At 60.4% G+C, this 20,738-nt stretch overlaps 1 protein-coding gene across 2 annotated transcripts; it reads left to right on the top strand.

Annotated features, from left to right (window-relative positions):
• The first annotated feature begins 2,742 nt into the window (after nt 1-2,742).
• Nucleotides 2,743-20,284, top strand: SLC6A9 (solute carrier family 6 member 9). 2 transcript variants are annotated; one of them, XM_071565844.1, is made up of 14 exons: nt 2,743-2,915; nt 5,305-5,451; nt 13,968-14,124; nt 14,275-14,406; nt 15,449-15,701; nt 15,784-15,916; nt 16,231-16,365; nt 16,447-16,550; nt 16,631-16,868; nt 16,953-17,087; nt 17,393-17,492; nt 17,750-17,850; nt 18,040-18,210; nt 18,436-20,284. In XM_071565844.1, the coding sequence occupies exons 2-14, from the start codon at nt 5,422-5,424 to the stop codon at nt 18,646-18,648; spliced, it is 1,902 nt and encodes a 633-aa protein (XP_071421945.1). In that variant the 5' UTR covers nt 2,743-2,915; nt 5,305-5,421; the 3' UTR covers nt 18,649-20,284. The 2 variants fall into 2 exon arrangements, with proteins under 2 accessions (XP_071421945.1, XP_071421946.1); XM_071565845.1 differs by lacking the exon at nt 13,968-14,124 and having other exon boundaries at nt 2,744-2,915.
• Nucleotides 20,285-20,738: the final 454 nt, after the last annotated feature.

Raw genomic sequence — 20,738 nt, 5'->3', positions numbered from 1 at the left:
TTTCCTCCACACCCTTCACCCCTCTGGATCCCTGCCCGCATTTGCCCACAGTTTCCCAGGCAACAGCACCCATGGAGATAGGAGAGGAGAGGCCATGCTGCCTAGGCAGCGGTGCCACCAGCATGTTGAACAATGTCCCCCACAGAGATGGCACTGACTCCATGAGGTCACTGCACCTGTCTACAGAAATAGAAGTTTCCAGCCCCACAGATTTGAATGGCACTGGGGAAGGGGTGCTGTGGCATCACCCCCACCACTAAGTAAGGACTTAGGGGACACTGTGACACTTGCTAGCCTGGGATGGTGAGGAAGGAAAGAGATGGGTTCCCCAAGATGGGGAACGGGGTGGATGACTGCTACCAGATGGGGAGAGATGGGTGAAGACGGCACAAGCGCAGGCTGGAACACCCCTCCTATATCCAGTTGGCCCTGCAACCTCTCATGTCACAGGTCACATTTGGCCTCTGCTCCTGCTGCATCTCTGGGCACCATGAGACCCCAAGAAAGTCCTGACCAACACAGCAGAACTGTGGCATGAAGCACTCTTGGGAAGGAGGTGTTTACACCCAGGTACAGGGTGCTAAAAGGGCACTGCAGCATCTTGGAGGCTGCAGGTGGGAAGGAGCAGACCCTCGCTGACCCACTGGGAGCTGCAGGGCCCCTCCTCCTCTTTCCCCACATCAAGCACACAGAGGAGATGCACAGAAAGGGAGAGACGTCCTGAGAAGGGTGTTTGAATGCCTGAGTTTCATCCATGGAAATCCATCCCTTAAGGATGAAGTTTGTAACTCCATAGCTGGCAGCTCCTCTCCAGGCCCTGGAGCAAGGGTGTGGGTTGCAGCAGAGTTCTGGCTCTGACACAGGACTCTGCATATGGGATGTTGGATTCAGGATGCTGGGTGTGGAATGTTGGATTCAGCTGCTGGGTGCTGGATTTAGGCTGCAGGGTGGGCTGTGAGGCCACGTGCAGCAAGCAGCAAGGGTGCCAGTAAGCAACCTGGCTCCCGGTGCAGAGCAGCCATGTTTGGGTACTAGGAGGGCGTGGGATGGCATGAGAACCCACATGCACTGCTGTCTTCCCCTTCCTGCTGTGGGAGCCTTGACTTTGGTTTTACCACACTTGCAAAACGAAAGCAGTGGTGGTGCATGATTGTGCTGGAGCAGTCTCCCATTCTGCAGCCCAGCACCCTGGTGAGTCTGCTGCCATGGGGCCAGGATAGACACTTTTGGGGCACCCATCCCATCACTGCCCCACCTCCACCCCATCCCTGCCAAGGATTTCCTTAACCAGGCAGCAAGCCACAGGGACAGCAGGAATCCATGGAGGCACCAGGAAGGTTGGTTGGGCACCAAGGCATCAGCTCTGGCATAGGTTGCAGGGCTGTGGAGGTGGAAAAGATCAGAGAACTCCAAGTGGGTGAGATGTGAGAAGGGCTGTGCTTTTGGTGCACTTGGGGTGCTGAGCTGCACCCCTGTCATCCTCCCCAACAGATGTCATGAAGCCCCAGGGTACAGTGCAGCCCAGGAACTGAGAGGGATTCAGGGAGCAGAGCAGGGTGCCGGAGTGCAGGCACCAGTCCCAGCACGTGGGAAGCCCAACAGGAGAGAGAGGGGAGGGAAGGGAGGCCTCGGCGAGGGGCCAACCAAGGGGCGGCCCCTGGCGCACCCTTCATGCATTACTGGAAACATCTGGCCTGGGATGTGGGGGCGTGCACTGGCTGCACATACATGGGTGCACATGCACATGGGTAAGGGGACACATGCACACATGTATTTATGGGTACATGTATATCAGTACATGCACCCATACCTATGTACACTCATGTTCACATGGGCATATGTACCCACACGTGTACATAGGTGCCCACACATGCAGAGACACATACACAGTTATGGATGTTTGCACACACATGTAAATGCTCATGGACATGTGTATGCATATAGATGCAAACATGAACAACTACATGTAGACACACCTAAATACATACATGTAAGTGTACAGATTTGCATGCATACAGACATGTACATTTGCCAGCAAGCACACTTGCTACAGCATGCACAGGCATAGACAGACATACAGGTGTGTGACCCAAACATGTGCAACAGCCCCCCCCCCCATATACAACAGTCCCACTAACCTCACGCATCTTGGCTGGAGCCTGTGGCTATACCACTGCCCAGGTTTGCCATGGTGCTGTGCCCTGTGTGCACACTGCATGTGGGTTTTCCTCTGCGTGTGAAAACCCATGTGTGCAGGGATGCGTGTGTGCCCAGTAGGAGCCCGTGTGCGACCATGTGTACCATATATGTTCACATGTGCCACGCGCCCGGGCAAGCCTGCATATGGTCCTCTATGTCCACATACCTGGGGGCTGCATGTGGGCTGCTGGTGCTCATGTGTGTCTCTAGTATGCCATATGTGCCAAGTGCACAGCGTGTCCGTGTGCCTACGCGTGCCCATGAGAGTAGCATGCCCGTGTGTGCTGGTGTATGTGTCCGTGTGTGCCGTGTGTTCCCCTGTGCCCACGCGTGTGCGTGCGTACGATCCGTACCTCGTGTGCCCGCGGTACCGCGCGTGCTCCCGCCCTCCGCGGTGCCCGCGGTGCCCCCGGTACGGTGGGGCGCGCTGCGGGCGCGGGTGCGGGTGCCGAGGCGGGGCGCTGGGGAGCGCGGCAAAAAGGGGGGGGAGCACGGCGAAGCGGGGGGGCGGAGCACGGCAGCGGGGGCGAGAGGCGGTGCCAGCCCCCACCGACCTCCAAACTTTCATTAACTCGGCAGCACCGGCGGCGGCGGCGGCGGCTCCGGGCCTGGTACGGCACCGGCACTGATACCGACACAGGGCTGGGCGCGGCGGAGCGGCGTCCCCGCGGGCCCACCCGGCGCGGCGGGAGGGGCCAGGCGGCGGCATGGGCACGGTAAGGGGCGCGCACCTCCGCCGGCACCGGCTGCCCGGCCCGTCTGGCGGCCGCAGCAGCCCTGGGGATGGGACGGGAGAGGGGTGGGTGGGCTGCCGGAAAGAGGCGGGAAGGGGACGGGGGTGGCGAGGGCCTCCGGAGCAGCGAGGTCGGGGATATCGGGAGAGAGGCACCGGGAGCAGCCACCCGTCAGGACGGTGTCGGGAGCGGGACAGCATCTGGGCGGTCCCGCATCTGTTGCTCTCGCGGCGGCACGGTGCCGGGGGAGCGCGAGGGCGCCGCGCGCAGAGCGGGACCCCCGCCGCTGCACCCGGGGAGGGCGGCGGGCACCGGGGCGGCCCGGCCCGGTGGCGGGGCGGGGGGGCTGGCGGTAATTTTCCACGGGCATGTGCCGGGGCGGGGCGGCAGAGCAGCCACCACGTGGCGGCTGATGTAACCGGCCCCCCCGCCACCGTACTGCACCGGGCGGCGGCGGCGGAGGGGAGCCGGGCGGCGGGCGCGTCGCGGCGGGCGCTGCCCCCGGGGCCGCCGCCGGAGCCGCCCCCGCGGGGCGGGAGAAGGAGCATGGCGGCGCCAGGCCGGCCCGCTGCCAGCCTCCCGTGGGTACCGGCGAACCCCGGTTGCGGCGGGCCAGACGGATGCTGGCAGAGGAAATGGCCTTGCAGGTGGCAGCGGCTGCACCGGTGTTTCGGGTCGCCCACCCGCTGGCCGAGAAGAGTCGGGGGGCTCCATCCTGCGGCCGGGCATCCGTGGCCTTCTCCAGGATGCCGTGGTCTGCCTCCCTCGCCGAGGTGTGACACCCTGTCTATGAGCCTCTGTGGGTGCCCAGGTTTCCCCATTTCCACAGTGCCACTCGTGCCGTCTCTAGGTACAAGCTGTCCTGCCCTCCTGTCTGTCATGGCATCCCACAGCTCCGGGAGAGCCACCCCGTGGTAGATTGCATCCCCATCCCTGCTGGACTGTCCCGAGGATGCTGCATCCTCGAGTATCCCTGCATTCGTCTCAGTGCCACCCCGCCGCTGACGCGCTTGCTTCTTGCTAGGCTGGGAGCCAAGGCCACTGGCATCTACGCAGTGATGGAGCCTTATCAGTGCCTGGCGGAGACCCCGAGGGGAGTGGCAGCCGTCCAGCCCCTTGGGCACTCTTGCCTCCCAGGACACGGGAGGAATCCTCGGTCTGAATTCATGGCCGCAGGGCGGGCAGCTTTTGGCTGGCTGGTGATAGGTGTGTGATGATAGGTGAAGTCTGGCCACCAGTCCTGTGCCTCCCACCTTTGTGAAATCGCCGTGCCATGCAAGGATCCAGGCTTGTGTCAGGGATGACATCTCGGTTACCCTGGAAATTCAGTCACTTCTGGGGAGAGCATTGGCGGTGAAATGTGGTATCTACTGGCAGCAGCCTGTCTGCGCTGGAGGGGCTGGGGGCTCGCCCCGCATCCCCTGGCTTCCTGCCCCTTATCTCCACTGGCCATGCTCCCTCCCCATGTCTTAAGGGCCTTGCACTCTTTTGCTGATCTCTCCAGAGTCAAGACAGCATGGGGATGGGCCATGAGGTATTTGACTGCTTGTTGTGGTGGTCAGAGACCATCGGTGGGGGTCGGGGGTCCTTCTTCAGCCACCAAAGGCACCAAGCACTGGTGTGGGATATGCAAACACCGGTGCTGTTGCAGACAATCATATTGGTGTTTTGCAAGACTGTCTGTCCCTCATTGCGAGGTCAGGCCTGAGTGTTCCCCTGGGGCCTCCAGCAGCCCCAGGCTGGGGCAGGGGTGAGGGCCGGGGAGGCAGCTGCCTGTGCCCTGTTCAGCAGCACCTGGCACCCGACAAAGCCCAGCGGCTCGGCCCCCCTGAGCTGCACGTGCATGAGATGCACCAGGGCAGAAGGCAATCGTTTCCCATCTGTGTCCTGCGTGGCAGCTGAGCCCTGCACTGGCCCCGCTCAGTGCCCAGTCTCGGCACTGTTGTATGCCGCAGCCACTTCAGCCGCAGCTCTCGCTGGGGGAGAGCTCCAGGGGCCCCTGCTCCTGCCCTCAGCCCCCAACGCCCACCTGCTGGGGGGCCGGCAGCCAGCTGCCCGCAAGGTCGTCTGTCCACACCGGGTAAATCTTTAACTGCTTCTTGGGAAACACCTGGGAGCTGCTGCTCCTGTGGGTGCCATGGGGTTCAGAGATGCTGGAGTGGGTGGGAGCCAGCAGAAAGAGACCCCACTGCCAGCCCACGTGGCCCTGGGCCCTGTGTCCTCCACCATCCCTGCTACCCAGTGAGCAGGTACAGGGGAGCAACTTGCCTGGCAGAGCCCCGTGGTTCCTGGAGGGAGGAGGAGGCCTGGGGCGGGGACGTGCCCACCACATCAGTCACGTCTCTCTTGGTGTCTTCTCCTCTCTGCCCAGCTTGCTCTGACGGTGGATTGAAGCACACTAGTGCTGGTGCCGCAGTCAGCGTGACGGAGAGCGGGCAGGCAAGGGACCCTGCACTGGGCAGCCGGCACTGTCCTCCAGCCTCCAGGAATGGCCGATAAGTGCAGCGAGGGGCTGCTGGTAAGTGCTGGGGTGGAGGGAGCGGGCTGGTATGCGCCACTGCCTCTGGGACCTGGAGAACCCAGTGCAGGGAGAGACACACCGGGGCTTCTGTAGGGCTTCGTGCCCTTCTGGGACCCTCAGTTGGGGTTGTGCCACCCAGTGCTCCCCTGGCATTATGACTGTCAGGCTGGTGCTCTCCCTTCATGAGCCTGCTGCCTGTGGGGTTCTTCAGGTGTGGTGTGTTGCTGTGCCTGGAGATGCTATTGCCCATCTCAGGTGCTCTGCCCAGCCTTATTGCCTGCCCCAGCTCTCCAGGCAGGTGGCTCCACAACCTGCTACTGGCAAAGGGTGCAGGGGCTTCTCCATGCAAGGTGGCCCCAGAGGGGCATGGATTGTGGCTGCTTCCCCTTTCCTTCCATCCAGTGGATTCTCCTGGGTTGGGCTGATAGGATGGTGCATGGGCAGAGCCAGGTTTCTCCAGGCACTGGTGTAGTGCCCGTTGCTCCATCCTCACAAGCAATGTGAGCTGCCCTATGCTCACCTGCACCAGGGATGGCTTCGGTGTTCCAGGCAAATACGAGATGTGTCCACTGCTTGTCTTTGTTAGAGGGCTGCAATGGTTCTGTGCTTGTGCCAGCTCTGCTGTAGAGTGAGGGGTTTGGGGGCCCCGAGCTCAGGGTTTTGTGACAGGCTGCTGTGCTGTGTTGGGCAGGTGAGCCCAGGCTGGGCTTGGCTTTTTCCCTTTTTCCCAAAGGATGGGAGCTGAATGCTGGGATTGACACGGTCACCAGGCACTCCCCTTCCCTGGGGGCTTCCTGAAATAGCTGCACAGTCCAGCCGCAGGGCTGGAAGCCAGGATTTGCCTGGGAAGCCAAGAGCCAGGGGAGCGGCATGCTCCAGCAAGTGCTTCCAGTGCACTTGCGTGCATGCAGCTTCTCCACTTGGGTGTCCCAGTATGGCCCCACTAGCTGTGCCTGCAGCAGGGAGCCCAACACCCATCTGGCCCTCAGTGGAGAAGGGATCAGAGCAGCCGGTGGGAAAGGAAGGCAGAGTTCTCCAGGAGAAGCCACAGGCTGGGAACAAGGAGGTGCTGAGGATGCATTTGGGCATGATCAGAGGTCTGTTGTGGGGATGCACTTCTGCACATGGTGCTTGCCATGACTCTGTGCTGCTGATGTTGTCTTACCCTGGTGAGAGCTATCGGCATCACACCAGGGTGAGGGCTGAGCCTGACACTGGCGGCAGGGAACCAGAGATATGAGTACCCACCTACTCCCAGTAAATCTTTAATCCACTTCTCAGAAGTACCTGACCAGCCCACCCCAGGGCCAGGGTGTTGAATGCAACAGGATCTGACACGTGCTGTGTTGGCCGCCCTGGCTCTTGGCCCTCTTCTTAGGGCTCCCCTGTTTGCAGAGTGCAAGGATACCCCTGTGTAGGGATAGAGTGTGCTGCTATGGGGGCTGCAGGGAAAAGGGCAGGTCCCTGTGAAAGCATGTCTGCTCCTAGAGTATCCCCAGTCCTAGAGCATCCCTGCATCCTGAGAGTCTCAGGAGCAGCTGCAGCGGGCCAGGCACTGACTACTGAACTGCCTGGGTCCCTGGAAAAGGGAGCTAATCTCCTTGGCCCTGTCTCCAGGGCCCTGCCAGTAACCTCGTAAGGCTTGGTCCCTGCCTGTCCTCTTATCTCTGCCTGCAGGTGCAGCTCCCACCACCACCACCACCCCCAGCCCTGTCGGACTCCTGCCATGCAACCACTGGCCAGCATTGTGTGCAGTCTCTGGGGCCAGACAGGTTTGCAGTGGGACTTGGGGTGCCTGCTGTGTTCCACTTAGGGGGGTGACAAGGATGATGGGGATGACGGAGACAGCAGCTCGGTGATGTGCAGCTGTGCCTCAGTTTCCCCTATGGGCTGGAGCCTGGGGAACGACAGTGCTGTGTCCTGCTTTTGCAGGCTCTGTGTTTTGGAGGCACCCCTGTGAAGCTTAAATTGCTCACACCAAACCAGCAGGCAAGAGGAGGAGTAGTGCCCACCCCACTGCTCCCAAACCCCACAGATATACTGACAGCAGATGCCCAGTGGGTTGCAGAGCACCTCCAGGGTCTGGATCAGTCCCTGTGTGGCTAGGCAGAGGGAGTCCCTGTGGAGCCACAGGGGAGCAGGGAGGGTCTGACAGCTTCTCCCTCCCTGACTTTTAGGGACATTTTGTTCTGTTGTTTTCAGGGTGCTTTGTTCAGGCTCCATCATTACCAATGGCTCCTGACTTGCAGGGCTGCCTTGCTGGCATGGCTGGGCAGCCTTTGGCTACAGGGTGCCCTGCTCAGGTAGGCTCCTGCTGTCACCCAAGACCACTCTGGTGGGACACAGGGGTGCTGCTCCCACTGACCTGCTGGGGGTTGAGGGCTGTGGGGGCCCTGCCTGTCCCAGACACCCCCAGCGGCGCAGTGCCACCGGCCGGCGGCAGGAGCTGCGGAAGTGGCTTTTGGCTGCAGGAGCCCTTCCCGGAATACCAAGGGGCAGTGATGGGGGGGCTAGTGGGGGATTTTTCTGCCTGAACGCCTTGGGAGAATCATGTCTGCCCTGGTAGAATGGGGCCAGAGAAAGGCAGCCCTGTCAGGAAGCACTTGGCTGGGGGACAGTGGCCCTGTGGCAGGTCCCTGGGTATCATTCCTGCCCCTGTCACTGTGCAGCCCTGTCAGGGGATGTTGACAAGGGCTGGAAGACCTGTGGCTATCTGCCATGCATCCATCACCCCCATGTCTCTAGTTCAGCCCCAGCAGCGCCAGCCAGCCAGAGTGGGGATCAGAATGCCGGGGAAGGTGAGGGTCTTGCTACGGGCCCTTTATTTCCAGTGGTGTCTCCATGCAGCTGGCTGTCCCCTCTGTCTGCTGGCTGGGCTGCCAGGAGAGCAGCACTTTGCTCCCACGTCCCAGGATGGGGCTGTGGGTCTTGCTGTGATGTGCTGAGGCTGCTGTGAAGGGGATGAGAAGCGTCATGCCCGGGGTAGGACATCTAGCAGTAGCACACAGGTGGCCCAGGCAAAGTGATGGAGTTGAACCAGGGCATGGAGGGATGCTTGTAAGATTCCCACACACCCTGTGAGGTGTCTAGGCACGGAGGTGCCTGGATGCATGTAGGGCAGGACTGGGCTAGGGTCACTGGGGCTGGCACAGTGTGGGATGGCTCTGGGCTTGCATACTTGGTGGGGGCCACAGTCGGGTGCTGCCATCCTGTAGGTGGGGCACATCCCAAGCTACTGTATGGCTGGTGCAGGAAGGGACAGGGACAAGCAGAGTGTGCTGGCATGTGGGGGGGTTGAGTGCCCACCCTGCACACGTGTGCTGTTCACGTGTGTGCCCACGGCTGCCACTGCCCAGACCCCAGATGGTCGCCTGAAAGCGCCGGCCTGTCCTCCCACCCTCAGTGCACCATCATGCCTCGTTGGCGCCTTGGCCTCACTTGGACACAGGGCTGGGAGCAGCTGGGGAACCCCAAGCATGGCTGGGGGGCACCCTGTGCAGGCCTGCTCTCCTATGGGAGACAGCACCCCACCAGGGTTCCACCCAATGCTGGCAAGGGAGCGAGCAGGGAAGCTGTGGGGTGCCTGGGCAGCGGAGGGGTCATGGCACAGCCCCCCTGCCAGCCAGATGGTCCCCCTTGGGGTAGTGACCTTGTGAGGGTTGCCATGGAGACCCCATGATGTTGCCAGCGGTATGACGTTGAGTCAAACAGCGTGGCACCAGGCTGGGGATGTGCCAGCAGACAGGCTTGTCTCTGCACCCCTGTCCCTAAGCAGGCCCATGCCTTGTCCCTGCAGCCCTTGAGTGCCCAGTTTTGGGGTTGGGCATACAGGGCTGGGCTGCTGCATGGATGATGGGCATAGGGACAGGAATGCATGTGTGGGGCTGGGTGTGTTGGGGCATGGGAATAGGGGGCTCTGAGGGAATGTGGCCTTCTGCCATGCTCCAAGAGCAGCTCCTGGCCCTGGACAGATGGGCAGCAGTGCTCGTGGGGAGGGCAGTGCTGCCCACTGGAGCGTGTGGGGCTGTGAGCAGCTGGACCCTGCTAATGAGGCCTCATTAAGTGGGACAGGGCTGAGTCTGCTGTGCAGTCTGTGCTTTCTTGCCCTGCCTGCACCAGCCAGAGAGGGCAGCTGGCTCGTGGGGGTACCGCTTGTGGGGGTCTACTGTCAGCACAGGAGTGCCTGCAGTGTGGGCCAGACAGGGATGGTGCCGGGGCAGGTGGCATGGTGGGATGCCACTGCTGTGTCGGGGCAGGGAACAAGGGGCCGGGCCTGGCCGAGAGGCAAGTGGAGAGCAGTGCCAAGCACTGGAGGCAGTGGGCGGGGGAAGACGGGAGGGTGGGCGGCTGCTGCACCGGAGCCCGAGGTGCCAATGAAGCCGGGGACTCACCAAGCCATCCAGCCTGGGCCCCCGGATGGCAGCTGCGAGCAGCGAGGCCCCCTTGGAGCCTTTCAGCAGGTCAGTGACCAGGTGAGAGCAGGGTCTGGGGGGCAGAGTGGAGGGCCGTGCCAGTGCTGTCCCACCACCACCACAGTGCTCCAAGACCCTTCATACTGGCTTCGGGTGATAGCTCTGCAGGGCTGAGCCACAGCTGCAGATTTGTGCCATGGTGTGTGGGAGAGGTACCCCCAAGCCCCACAGCCAGGGACAGGTGCCCCAGGGGAGAGAGGGTGGGTACAACATGGCACAAAACCCCTCCATGGCCTCATCTGCGTTGGGAGCAAGAAGATACTGACTGATAGCTGTGTGTTTGTTATCTCTGGAGCCTACTGATTTTGCAAAAAAGTTGCACAGCATCTGGGTTGCAGCTTGGTGCTGCAGGGACAGAGTATAGCAAAGATCCTTCTTCTCCCCTCCCCACCCTCTTACCTTTCATGGCATCAGTGAGAAATGTCAAAGCTTGTCCTGGCTCCCCAGGGCACCACTGGTGCTGCTGTAGGAGACTGGCAGAGCATGCTAGAGCTGGGCACCCTCCTGCATTGAGGGGTGGTGAGGGCTGTGTAATACTGCTGGGAGGTCCTGGGATTTGGACATCCACTTGTCACTGCATCACCCCAACCCTGGGAGTGTCCCCTTGCCTGTGCTCAACCTGGCATCCATGGGAGATGCTGTCACTGCTGAGGTCATGCCGAATGCTTTTTCTCCATGACATGCTTCTGCTACACTGGGACAGGGGCAAACATGGGACAGGGCACCAAAGAGAGAGGGCAGGGAGAGTTAGGATGTGCCAGTGGGACTGACAGAGCCAGGATAGGCAGGCTGGCAGGGCACAGCAACCTTTGCTGGGCTGACACTTGTGGATTCATTACCCTGCGTGCCAGGGACAAGGAGTGCCGTGTCTGATTATAGGGCCCTCAGCACCCAGGATCAGTGGACAGCCAAATGAGGGTACCCAGGACACTCCCTCTCTCAAGTGACTCCACCCCTCCACCCATGAGGACCCCCACCTCAGGCATCTGCCCCAGGCATCCTGCACCCCACTTTCCTGCCCTGGAAAACCCACTATTGTGGCAAATGGTGTAATTAGCATCTATTTCTATCATCAGCATCCCCTGCCTAACCCAGTCATGACTTTGTTGCCATTGCCATGGCAATGACCAGTGACATCAGGCTGATGACATCAGGGGATGACTGGTACCCTGTGCTGGCATTGCTGAAGCAGTCCTGACAGCCCTGTTGGAGGTTGGATGAAGGAATTAGGGGTCCCTCCCAGGTTTGGGGGGCTGGATAATGGTCATGCCCCACAGAGTGCTGGTTGAAATACCCCCGTGTGGGTAGTTTGAATGGGGGGGGAGAAGAGAGGGGGGATCATGCTAGAAATGCCTCCCATGACAACACCCCTTCCAGTATTGACCCTGCCACCCCCACAAGCTTCCCAGCCATAAATCAGGGCCCCCTTAGGGAAGTGGGGGGCATCCGGGCACCCCAGCCAAGCTGTCATTGTGTGAGGCAATGCTGCTTAGCATGAGAAAGCCTTTGGTGCCAGGCAGGGTGATGGATGATGCCTGCTTTGCTGGGCTGTGGAAGTTTTGTCCATGGTGTATGGGGAGTTCCCTGGGGAAGGGGAAGGAAGGATGCCCTGGGCACTCTGAACATCCCCTTTTGGGACATTTTGCATGTTCCCTTTTGGAATGTCCATTTTGGGTGCTTGGGGCATCTTTCCTCCCCCTGATGTTACTACACAAGCCAGACACCTTTTGGAGCTTGCATGGGATTATGTGCATGGAAAATCTGGGGCCTGGGAGCAGGACATGGCCCCTCCAGGGGCTGCATAGTTACTGGGTGGCAGCTCTCCCTTTGCATCCCATCTCTGTCCCTTTCGCACCGTGGGGAGAGGAGGGAGTTTCATCTTCTCAGTTGTCTGGATTCAATCTGTCCTCCTCTCTTTTACCATGTGGGGTTGGGAGGGCAGTTAATGAGTGTAACGGACAGGGTGACCTTCCTAGATTTGGGGAAGGGGGGTTAGTAGCAAGCTGATGGGTGAGCATGCAAGTGTTTGCGCACGTGTGCTTTCTTGTGAATGCATGGACACACATGGGCTGCCCCCTTATTAGGGACAAGTGCACCAAATCCCAGTGCTTCAGGAAAGGAGGGGGGAGCAGCAGAGGCATGACAGTTTCATTGCACTGGTGCCAGACAGCTCAAAGTTGGGATGCCCCAACGAGCATGGGGGTGAAGCCATGCCGAAGCCTAAGCAGAGTGGTGACTTGGGACAGGGATGGGGCCCCCTTTGGGCATCAGGGCTCCAGGCTGAGCCAGGGCTATGCAGTGCATGTGGTTCCCCCACCAGACCCTTTGTTAGGGAGCCTGGAGCATTGCCCCCCTTCCTGCTGGCTGTGCCTCTCATTAGGAGCCTTGTTAGTGTGAGCAGCTTAATCAGAGGCTTCCCAATCAGATCAGTCTGGTCGAGTGGGCAGTATGCCCTAGCATGGGGACAGTGCCAGTGTCCTGTCCCCATAACTTAGGGACCCTTTGGCCCTGCTCCTGCACAGAACCCCACAATAAGAACCTCCTCTGTGAGGGGGCTCTGCCAGCACCCCGAGCTGCTGTGAGCTTGTTTCTGACAGACCCTTTGCTCATGGAGTCAGGCATGGGCACTCCGACTCCCTGGCTGGGCACTGCAGTGTATTGCCTCTATAGCCCTGCCCAAAGCACCCACTGATCCCCCCATCACCCTTCTCCTCCAGCCCTGTGCCCCTGCAGCCCCCCTGCAGCCTGCGGCGCGTGCGGGCCCCGTTTGCAGCAGATGGCTTTGTTTGGCAGCGCGGTGCCGGAGTCTCTGGGCATCACGTCCCGGCTGTGCTGGCCCTAATCAAATGATACGGTTAGGTGCACCGCGCCTGCTGCCTGCACCCCGCTGGCGTGAGCAGATCCAAAGTGACGGCTCCCATTTGTGGCCCACTCACTGCCAGCATCAGCCATCATAGGGGGCACATGGAAGGAGAGAGGCGAGAGGAGGAACAGCATGAGTTGACATGGGCATGGGGGTGTCTGTGGTGACAAGACTGGCACTGTGGAGCTCCAACATGCTCCTAGGGCTGCCAGCACCTTTTACTGCTTCTTTAGGGTCATGATTCTGTGGGGTCATGGACTGGCAACCAGCACCCTCACCCCATGCACCCACTACCTGGCCTCAGGTCAGGAAGGGAGGGCTTGGGGCACCCCTGCAGCCCAAAATGCCACCTGCCCTCAGCCCAACCTGCCACAGTTCCACAGCATCCAGGCAGGACATTATTACAAGCCCAGGGCTGTGCTGGGACATAGAGCTATGGGGTGATGGGTGCCATCCCTGCCAGGGGTGACAGGCGACTCATTGCTGTTGTTGTCCTCCTTGGTGTGAGCTCACATTGTGCAGCAGTCTGCACAAAGAGCCCTTTGTTGCCCCCTTCTGCCCTCCCCAATTCCCTGCAGCGAGGGACAGCTTGGCACTGGGGCTGTCGACCCAGGGGACCCACCTGTGTGGAACACCCTGCGAGCTGCCCCGAGCATGGTGCCCTTGCTGGGTGCTGAGCTGGTGGCAGGACCCTGGCTGTGGCAGGGTGCCTTTTCCAGGAAGGCATCCGGCCCTCTGCCTACTCTAGTCACTACACCTCACTTCCCGTGGAGCCGGGGCTTCTGCTTCATGCCAGGGGTCCCACAATTCCTGCCCCAGCTGTGGGTAGTGGCCACCCAGCAGGACCTCTCTCACTGGGCACAGGGAGGGGGGACATGGGAACAGAGAGCCCTTTGTGCTCAGGCGCCCAGACCTGCTTTGTATGAGTTGCAGACTCTTCCTTTGCTGCAGCCGGGCTCCAGGCAGAGCCATTCATCGTGAGGGGGAGCGGGAGGCTGCCACCACTGCCCTCCCCCTCTTTGGCATTGCCCGTGTGTGGCGGGCAGCAGGGGGCTGGCATAGGATTGGGATGGGGAAGGATGCCGGGGACCACCCAGCCCTGTTCAGTGGCTGTCACCTCTCCGATGGAGTTGGTGGGGGGGTCCCCAGTTGACACACCCCGTGGCATCTCTCCACAGAATGGCGCTGTGCCCGGGGAACGGGGCAAGCAGGACAAGAGTGTAAAGCGTGGCAACTGGGGTAACCAGATCGAGTTCGTGCTGACCAGCGTGGGCTACGCCGTGGGCCTAGGCAACGTTTGGCGCTTCCCATACCTCTGCTACCGCAATGGGGGAGGTGGGTGTCAGGGGGACAGGGGAGTGGGGTGCCTCTGGGCAGGTGTGGGGATGTGTGCCCTAGCACCATGTGGTGCTTGTTGGGGTGGAGTAGGGCATGGGAAGCTCAGCCATGCCTAGAGTCATTGCTCACTCATCCTCTGTTTCCCAGGTGCCTTCATGTTCCCCTACTTCATCATGCTGGTGTTCTGCGGCATCCCCCTCTTCTTCATGGAGCTCTCCTTCGGACAGTTTGCCAGCCAGGGCTGCCTTGGCGTCTGGAGAGTCAGTCCCATGTTCAAAGGTAAGGAGCTGCCTGTCCCTATTGGCACATGCCAGCATGGGATGCCTGCTGTCACAGTGCTCGGCACTTGGTATGACCCCCACACACCGTGGGGTGCACACACTCCTCTGGCACGTCACATGGCCCCGTGCAGGCAACTGTGGCTCACACCGCCCTGCACACACGTGCCTTGCACATGAATCCTTGTCTGGATCGCGCTGATCCCCTGTGCACATGCCCCAGCCACGCTGCCCTGCACACACAGCCTGCCTGGTGTCCCCTGCACGCATTACATGCACCCCTGCGCATACCCCAGCCCTGGCAGCCACTGCAGGCATTACACAGACATCCTTGCATATGCCACACGTGTCTCCAGCACGTCACTCTTGCAGAGGCTGCTCAGGTCCATTGAACACACTAGGGGTGGCTGTGGCATGTCCAGCTGTGGGCATGCTTCTGCAGTCCTCTCCCTGGACTACAGGCAGTGAGTGCTGTGCCCATGTGCTTGCCCTGCTGTAGTTGGACCCTGCTCCAGGTGCACCTCCTGGCATAGTGGGGTGCTCCCATGCTACTGGCTCCCCTGGCACACACATACCTGCAGGCTGGCTGATGGCTGATGTGCCCACATGTCCTGTCTGAGTGCAAGCTACCCGTGCACACTCTCCTGCATGCTCTGCATCGTGATGTGCTCAGCCTGGGGTATGCTTCCCTGTGTTTATGTGGTGTCCGTCACATGCCACCAGATAGCTGCAGCCCTAAAGTCACTGTAGCCAGGAGCAAGCCTCAGCCAGTGAGTCTTTAGACCTGCAGATCCCAAGGTTTTTCCTGCAGCATGTGTGCATTGCCTCAGCACCACTGGGCTTGTTTGGAGGTAGAGGATCCCATGCACACTGCTCCTCACCCCTGTGCCACAGCCGGGCACTGAACCACAGTGTGGCTGAAAGGCTGTTGTCAGCATCGCATGCTGCCCACCCCTCCCCTGCCACAACCCTCCATGCTGCGTGCCGTGCCCATGCCATGCTGCTGCACCATGCCGCTCACCCCTCCCCGGTGCTGTTCCCAGGCGTGGGCTACGGGATGATGGTGGTGTCCACATACATCGGGATCTACTACAACGTGGTGATCTGTATTGCCTTCTACTACTTCTTTGTGTCCATGACGCGCGTGCTGCCCTGGACGTACTGCAGCAACCCCTGGAACACGCCTGACTGTGCAGGGGTGCTAGATGGGAATGTCTCCAGCCGCGCCACCCTCAACCTCACCCATCTCCTCAACACAACCCAGAAGCGCACCAGCCCCAGCGAGGAGTACTGGAGGTACCAGGGAGTGGGACAGGGGATGGGAGAGGAGGTAGTAATGATGGGGCCCCACTGACACTGCTCCCCACTCCGTGTATAGGAGGTATGTGCTGGAGCTGTCGGATGACATAGGGAACCTGGGTGAAGTGCGGCTGCCCCTCCTGGGCTGCCTTGGCGTCTCCTGGGTCGTGGTCTTCCTCTGCCTCATCAAGGGCGTCAAGTCCTCTGGAAAGGTACCTGCATGTTCCCTCTCTGAGTCTCTGGGTGGGGACATGCCTCCTGTGTAGATGGCCATGCCCCCTCTAGGTATAGCCCCTCCCCTACTGGCAATGAACGTCCCCTTGTGGACATGACTCCACCCCTTCTGGGCACAGCTCCTCCCGTATGGCCATGGCCCCACCTCCCGCACCATACCCTGGACTGTATCCTTTCCTGCTGGTCTATTGCTCCACACTATGGACCAAAAGTCCACCCACGGTCCATAGCCGCACCCTGCACAGGCCACACTTACTGCCTGGCCCTGCCCCACTGAGGTGCTGCCCCACAGGTGGTGTACTTCACGGCCACCTTCCCCTACGTGGTGCTCACGATCCTCTTCGTGCGTGGCATCACACTGGAGGGGGCCATCACTGGCATCATGTACTACCTGACGCCCCAGTGGGACAAGATCCTCAATGCCAAGGTGAGCAGGGATGAGGGGTGGTGGGTGGCTCGGGCAGAGTGGGGCCGGGGGCACAGCACTAACCATTCCACCATGCCACAGGTGTGGGGTGATGCGGCCTCACAGATCTTCTACTCACTGGGCTGTGCCTGGGGTGGGCTTATCACTATGGCCTCCTACAACAAGTTCCACAACAACTGCTACCGGTGAGTGCTTGACTATGGCACCTCCAGTCCTGCCAACTACTTCTCTCATCTGCTGCTGGCCCTGACTCCTCTTCCCATAGGGACAGCATCATCATCAGCATCACAAACTGCGCCACCAGTGTCTATGCTGGCTTTGTCATCTTCTCTATCCTGGGCTTCATGGCCAACCACCTGGGCGTGGATGTCTCCAAAGTGGCTGACCATGGCCCTGGCCTGGCCTTCGTCGCCTACCCTGAGGCCCTCACCTTGCTCCCCATCTCACCACTGTGGTCCATCCTCTTCTTCTTCATGCTCATCCTCCTGGGACTGGGTACACAGGTAGGTCATGTTGGGACCAGCAAGTTCAGATGGTGTGGCATGGTGGGGCCAAGGTGACATTCGCCCCCTCTGCCCTGTGCACAGTTCTGCCTGCTGGAGACACTGGTCACAGCCATCGTGGATGAGGTGGGCAACGAGTGGATCATCCGCAGGAAGACCTTTGTAACACTGGGAGTAGCTGTGGCAGGCTTCCTGCTGGGCGTCCCGCTCACCACGCAGGTAGGTGACTACAGAACTGTGGTGATGGGGTGCCATTGCCATGGCCACCTTCATCAGCCATGTCCACATTGTTGCCACCCTGGTGGTAGTGACAGCCTTCACTTTGTCTTGCTATGCCAACACTGGTGATGATATCCAGACTTAAGTGTCTCAATGCTGACCCTGGCATCAGGCATTGCCATGCCAGCTGTTGTGGTGGTATTTGGTCTGTGTGTTGCTGGCCCAAACACAGCATGGCTGTGCCCTTGCCCTGTCAACTGCAGTGGTACTGCTGGAGCAGCTGTGCCAATGGGTCTGTCTTACAGGCGGGCATCTACTGGCTCCTGCTGATGGACAACTATGCTGCCAGCTTCTCCCTGGTTATCATCTCCTGCATCATGTGTGTGGCCATCATGTACATCTACGGTAGGTGCAGCTGCCTACAGCCAATCAGCCAGCCAGCAGGGCTGACCCAGCCAACCAGTGGAGAAGGGGGTGTGCTAACTTCTAGCTAGTCAGCAGTTTGCTTGCTATATGCTAGCTGGTGAGGTTGTTGGCCAGTCAAGGGAGCTCTGACTTGAGGAGGCTGGTGGATCTCACCACAAGGGCTCTGGAGCTGGTGGTGGGTGGAGTGTGAGAGGGCTCAGGGTCCCACCTGGGCTGATGACCGCTTGTTTCCCCAGGGCATCGCAACTACTTCAAGGACATTGAGATGATGCTGGGCTTTCCTCCTCCACTCTTCTTCCAAATCTGCTGGCGCTTCATCTCACCTGCTATCATATTTGTGAGCATCGTGACTGTGGGGCATGGGACCATGGGGGGAGCAGGCCAGGAGCTCACCAGGACATGACACTCACTGGGAAGGCGGGTGCTGGGCTGCAGGAAAGCAGGGATGGAGCAGAATAGGGTGGTTGTGGAGGCACAGAGAGGGCTGGCTTCTCCCTACTGGCTGATCCTGCCTATCCCTTCCCAGTTCATCCTGATCTTCACAGTGATCCAGTACCGGCCCATCTCCTACAACGAGTATGTCTACCCTACCTGGGCCATCAGCATTGGCTTCCTCATGGCACTCTCTTCTGTTATCTGCATCCCCATCTATGCCATCTACAAAGTGTGCCGTTCTGAAGGGGACACACTGCTTGAGGTGGGTGGCCAGGGGCTAGACCCCCTTGTTTGCATCCCAACTGGGCCTGCCTGCAAGGCTGCCCCTCACCCCACTGGAGCTGTCAGCAGTGGCAGTATGCAGGCAGCATCTTTGGGGCACCACATCTCTGGGCACCCCTGTAAGCTGCTGGTATGTTGATGTAGGCTGGAGCTGGGAAGCATTGTGGTCGCTAACCTTGTCCCCATCCTCTCCCTTTCTCTCTAGCGCTTGAAAAATGCTACCAAGGCAAGCAAGGACTGGGGCCCAGCGCTGGCAGAGCACCGCAGCGGGCGCTATGCCCCGGCATTCAGCCCCTCCACTGAGTCCCACCTGGAGGTGCAGCCCCTGCAGCCAGAGAAAGGCCAAATCGAGGCAGCGGCTGCATCCCCTGTGCAGGGCAGTAATGGCTCAGCCCACAGCCAGGACTCCAGACTGTGACCCCCCGCAATCCCCGCACCCCCTCTAACCCTTTTTGCACCTTCCGCTGGCGGAGCCTGGCTCCGGGCCACACCGGACCACGGGGGGCTCTCAGCACCCATACCCGAGACCCCCCCCACCTCCTTGCCGGTTAACCCCTCCCGCTCCCCGCCCCGTGGCGTTCGTTAACCCTCGTGTTTACGGTAACCTATGTGCTCGACGCTGGGACAAGAGAGGAGGGGGCACAGCCCCAGGAGGGCCGGGAGCCAGAGGCACTTTGCAGGGGCCCTGCCCTTGGGGGATACACAGGATTGGGGGGGGGGGGAGGGGGGCGGGCAGGATGCTCCCTGGCTCCCACTCCCCAAGCCAGGCAGCTTGCCCTGCCATGGGACACCCTCCTGACCTTCCCATGGGGAGGATGTGGGGTGGGACCAGGGCTGGGCATGCCAGGACTGCCTGCAGCCATCCCAACCTCTGTGTGCACAAGGTCATCATGGCAGGGGTTGGCACTGCAGGGACCCCAGCCTGGGTGGGCACCCACTGTAGCCTTCTCCTACTGCATCTCACATGTGGCCATGGCCAGGAGTGGTGCCAGGCACTGGGCCAGCACAGGGACGTGGGGGGCAAGCATCCTGCTTGCATGGGCAATGGGATCTCACGGCACAAGACACAAGCACTTAGAGAACACGTGCACATGTGTGTGTCCCTCACAGATACAGTATGGGCACACGTAGTGTACGTGGGCATGCACACATGCATGGTACAATGGGGCTGTGCAGGAGGTGAGCTGGTATGTTCCTTTCCATGCACCCCTCCACCCTGTGGTCCCACTAGGGGCTGTGGGTACCCTTTTGGGTGACCAGGAATCGCCTGCAAAGCTGGGCACAGCCACAAGCAGCATGGACACAGCCTGCCACTGCTGTCTGCCCTGCAGTGGGGCAGGAGGCTGCGGAGTACTTAAGCCTGGCCGGGGGGTGACAGGACAGGGCTGAGGTCCAGCTCTCCCAGGCAGCCCCAGCACTGGCAGGGGAGGACCCTCCATGGTGCTAAGGGGGAGCAGAATGGATGGCCTCCCCCAGCTGCTGGTTAGTAAGAGGTACCAGTGGAGACACAAAGGGCTGCACCAGCCCACTTGCTCCGAGCCATCTGGGGATGTTCAGTCCCCAACAAGTATTAGTGGAGTAGGATGCACTGGCAAAGGCCGGGCGGTTTTAAATCTGTCTTCCAGCTCCAGCCAAAAGGCTTGGAGCTCTTGATTTGGGGTGGATGGGGTGAGACTCTTCCCACCCCACTTTCTCTCCTCCCAGCCAGCACCCTGTGCTCCCCATGCTGCAGCCCTGAGGCTGACACAGGGACACGGCACAGCTTGGCATGGTGGTGGGAGGCAGTGGGCAGTGAGCCCCAGCAGGATGTTCCAGCTCCCCATCCCAGGTCCCCCGTCGTGCCACGGCGAGGGGTGCAGGTTCCCGCATGGTGCCCGTGCCCTGCCCCTTGAGTCACGCTGCTACTCTTCACCTCTTAATTGTTAGCAATAACGCGCGTGTCCCTGGGCAGCGCTGCCTGTACCAGTGTCGCCGGGCAGCGCTGCCTATGCCAGTGTCTCTCCTGGTGTAGAGTTCTTGAGTATCCTAGATTTTAATGAGATTTATATTCCTGAGGCTGTGTCCTGCTGTGCCCTTCTTTGGGAAACATGGAGGGGGAGGGAGGGGCTGGAAAGCAGGGAACCACATTCCCACTAATGCCAGGTATTGGCACGGAGCAGCCTTTTGCTCTACTTGGACCTACAAAACCAGCTGGAGCAAAGGCAGAGCATGGAGGACACGGGCTTATCCCTGCTGCGGGAGAGCATTGTCCCCAAGGGGAGTGAAGGGCAGCAAGTGTTCATGGCACAGTGAGGGGAACTGACTTTACCCTGTGCATGCCATGGACACTTTGCCTAGTGGAGGCTGGGCAGTTTATGAGGCCACTCCCAGTCCTGAGTGAGCTGGGGGGCCTCCAAGCATGGGCAGGGTGAGGCAGGGGTTCTCCCAGCCTGCAGGTGGAGGTGGCAGACAAGGCTGCTCCCCCCATTCCTCAATTCTGCTGCTCCATCCTATGGTGATTTTCCCCCA

Source organism: Pithys albifrons, chromosome 10, assembly GCF_047495875.1.
Source record: "Pithys albifrons albifrons isolate INPA30051 chromosome 10, PitAlb_v1, whole genome shotgun sequence".
NCBI lineage: Eukaryota > Metazoa > Chordata > Aves > Passeriformes > Thamnophilidae > Pithys > Pithys albifrons.
This window is presented reverse-complemented; position numbering and strand designations above follow the sequence as displayed.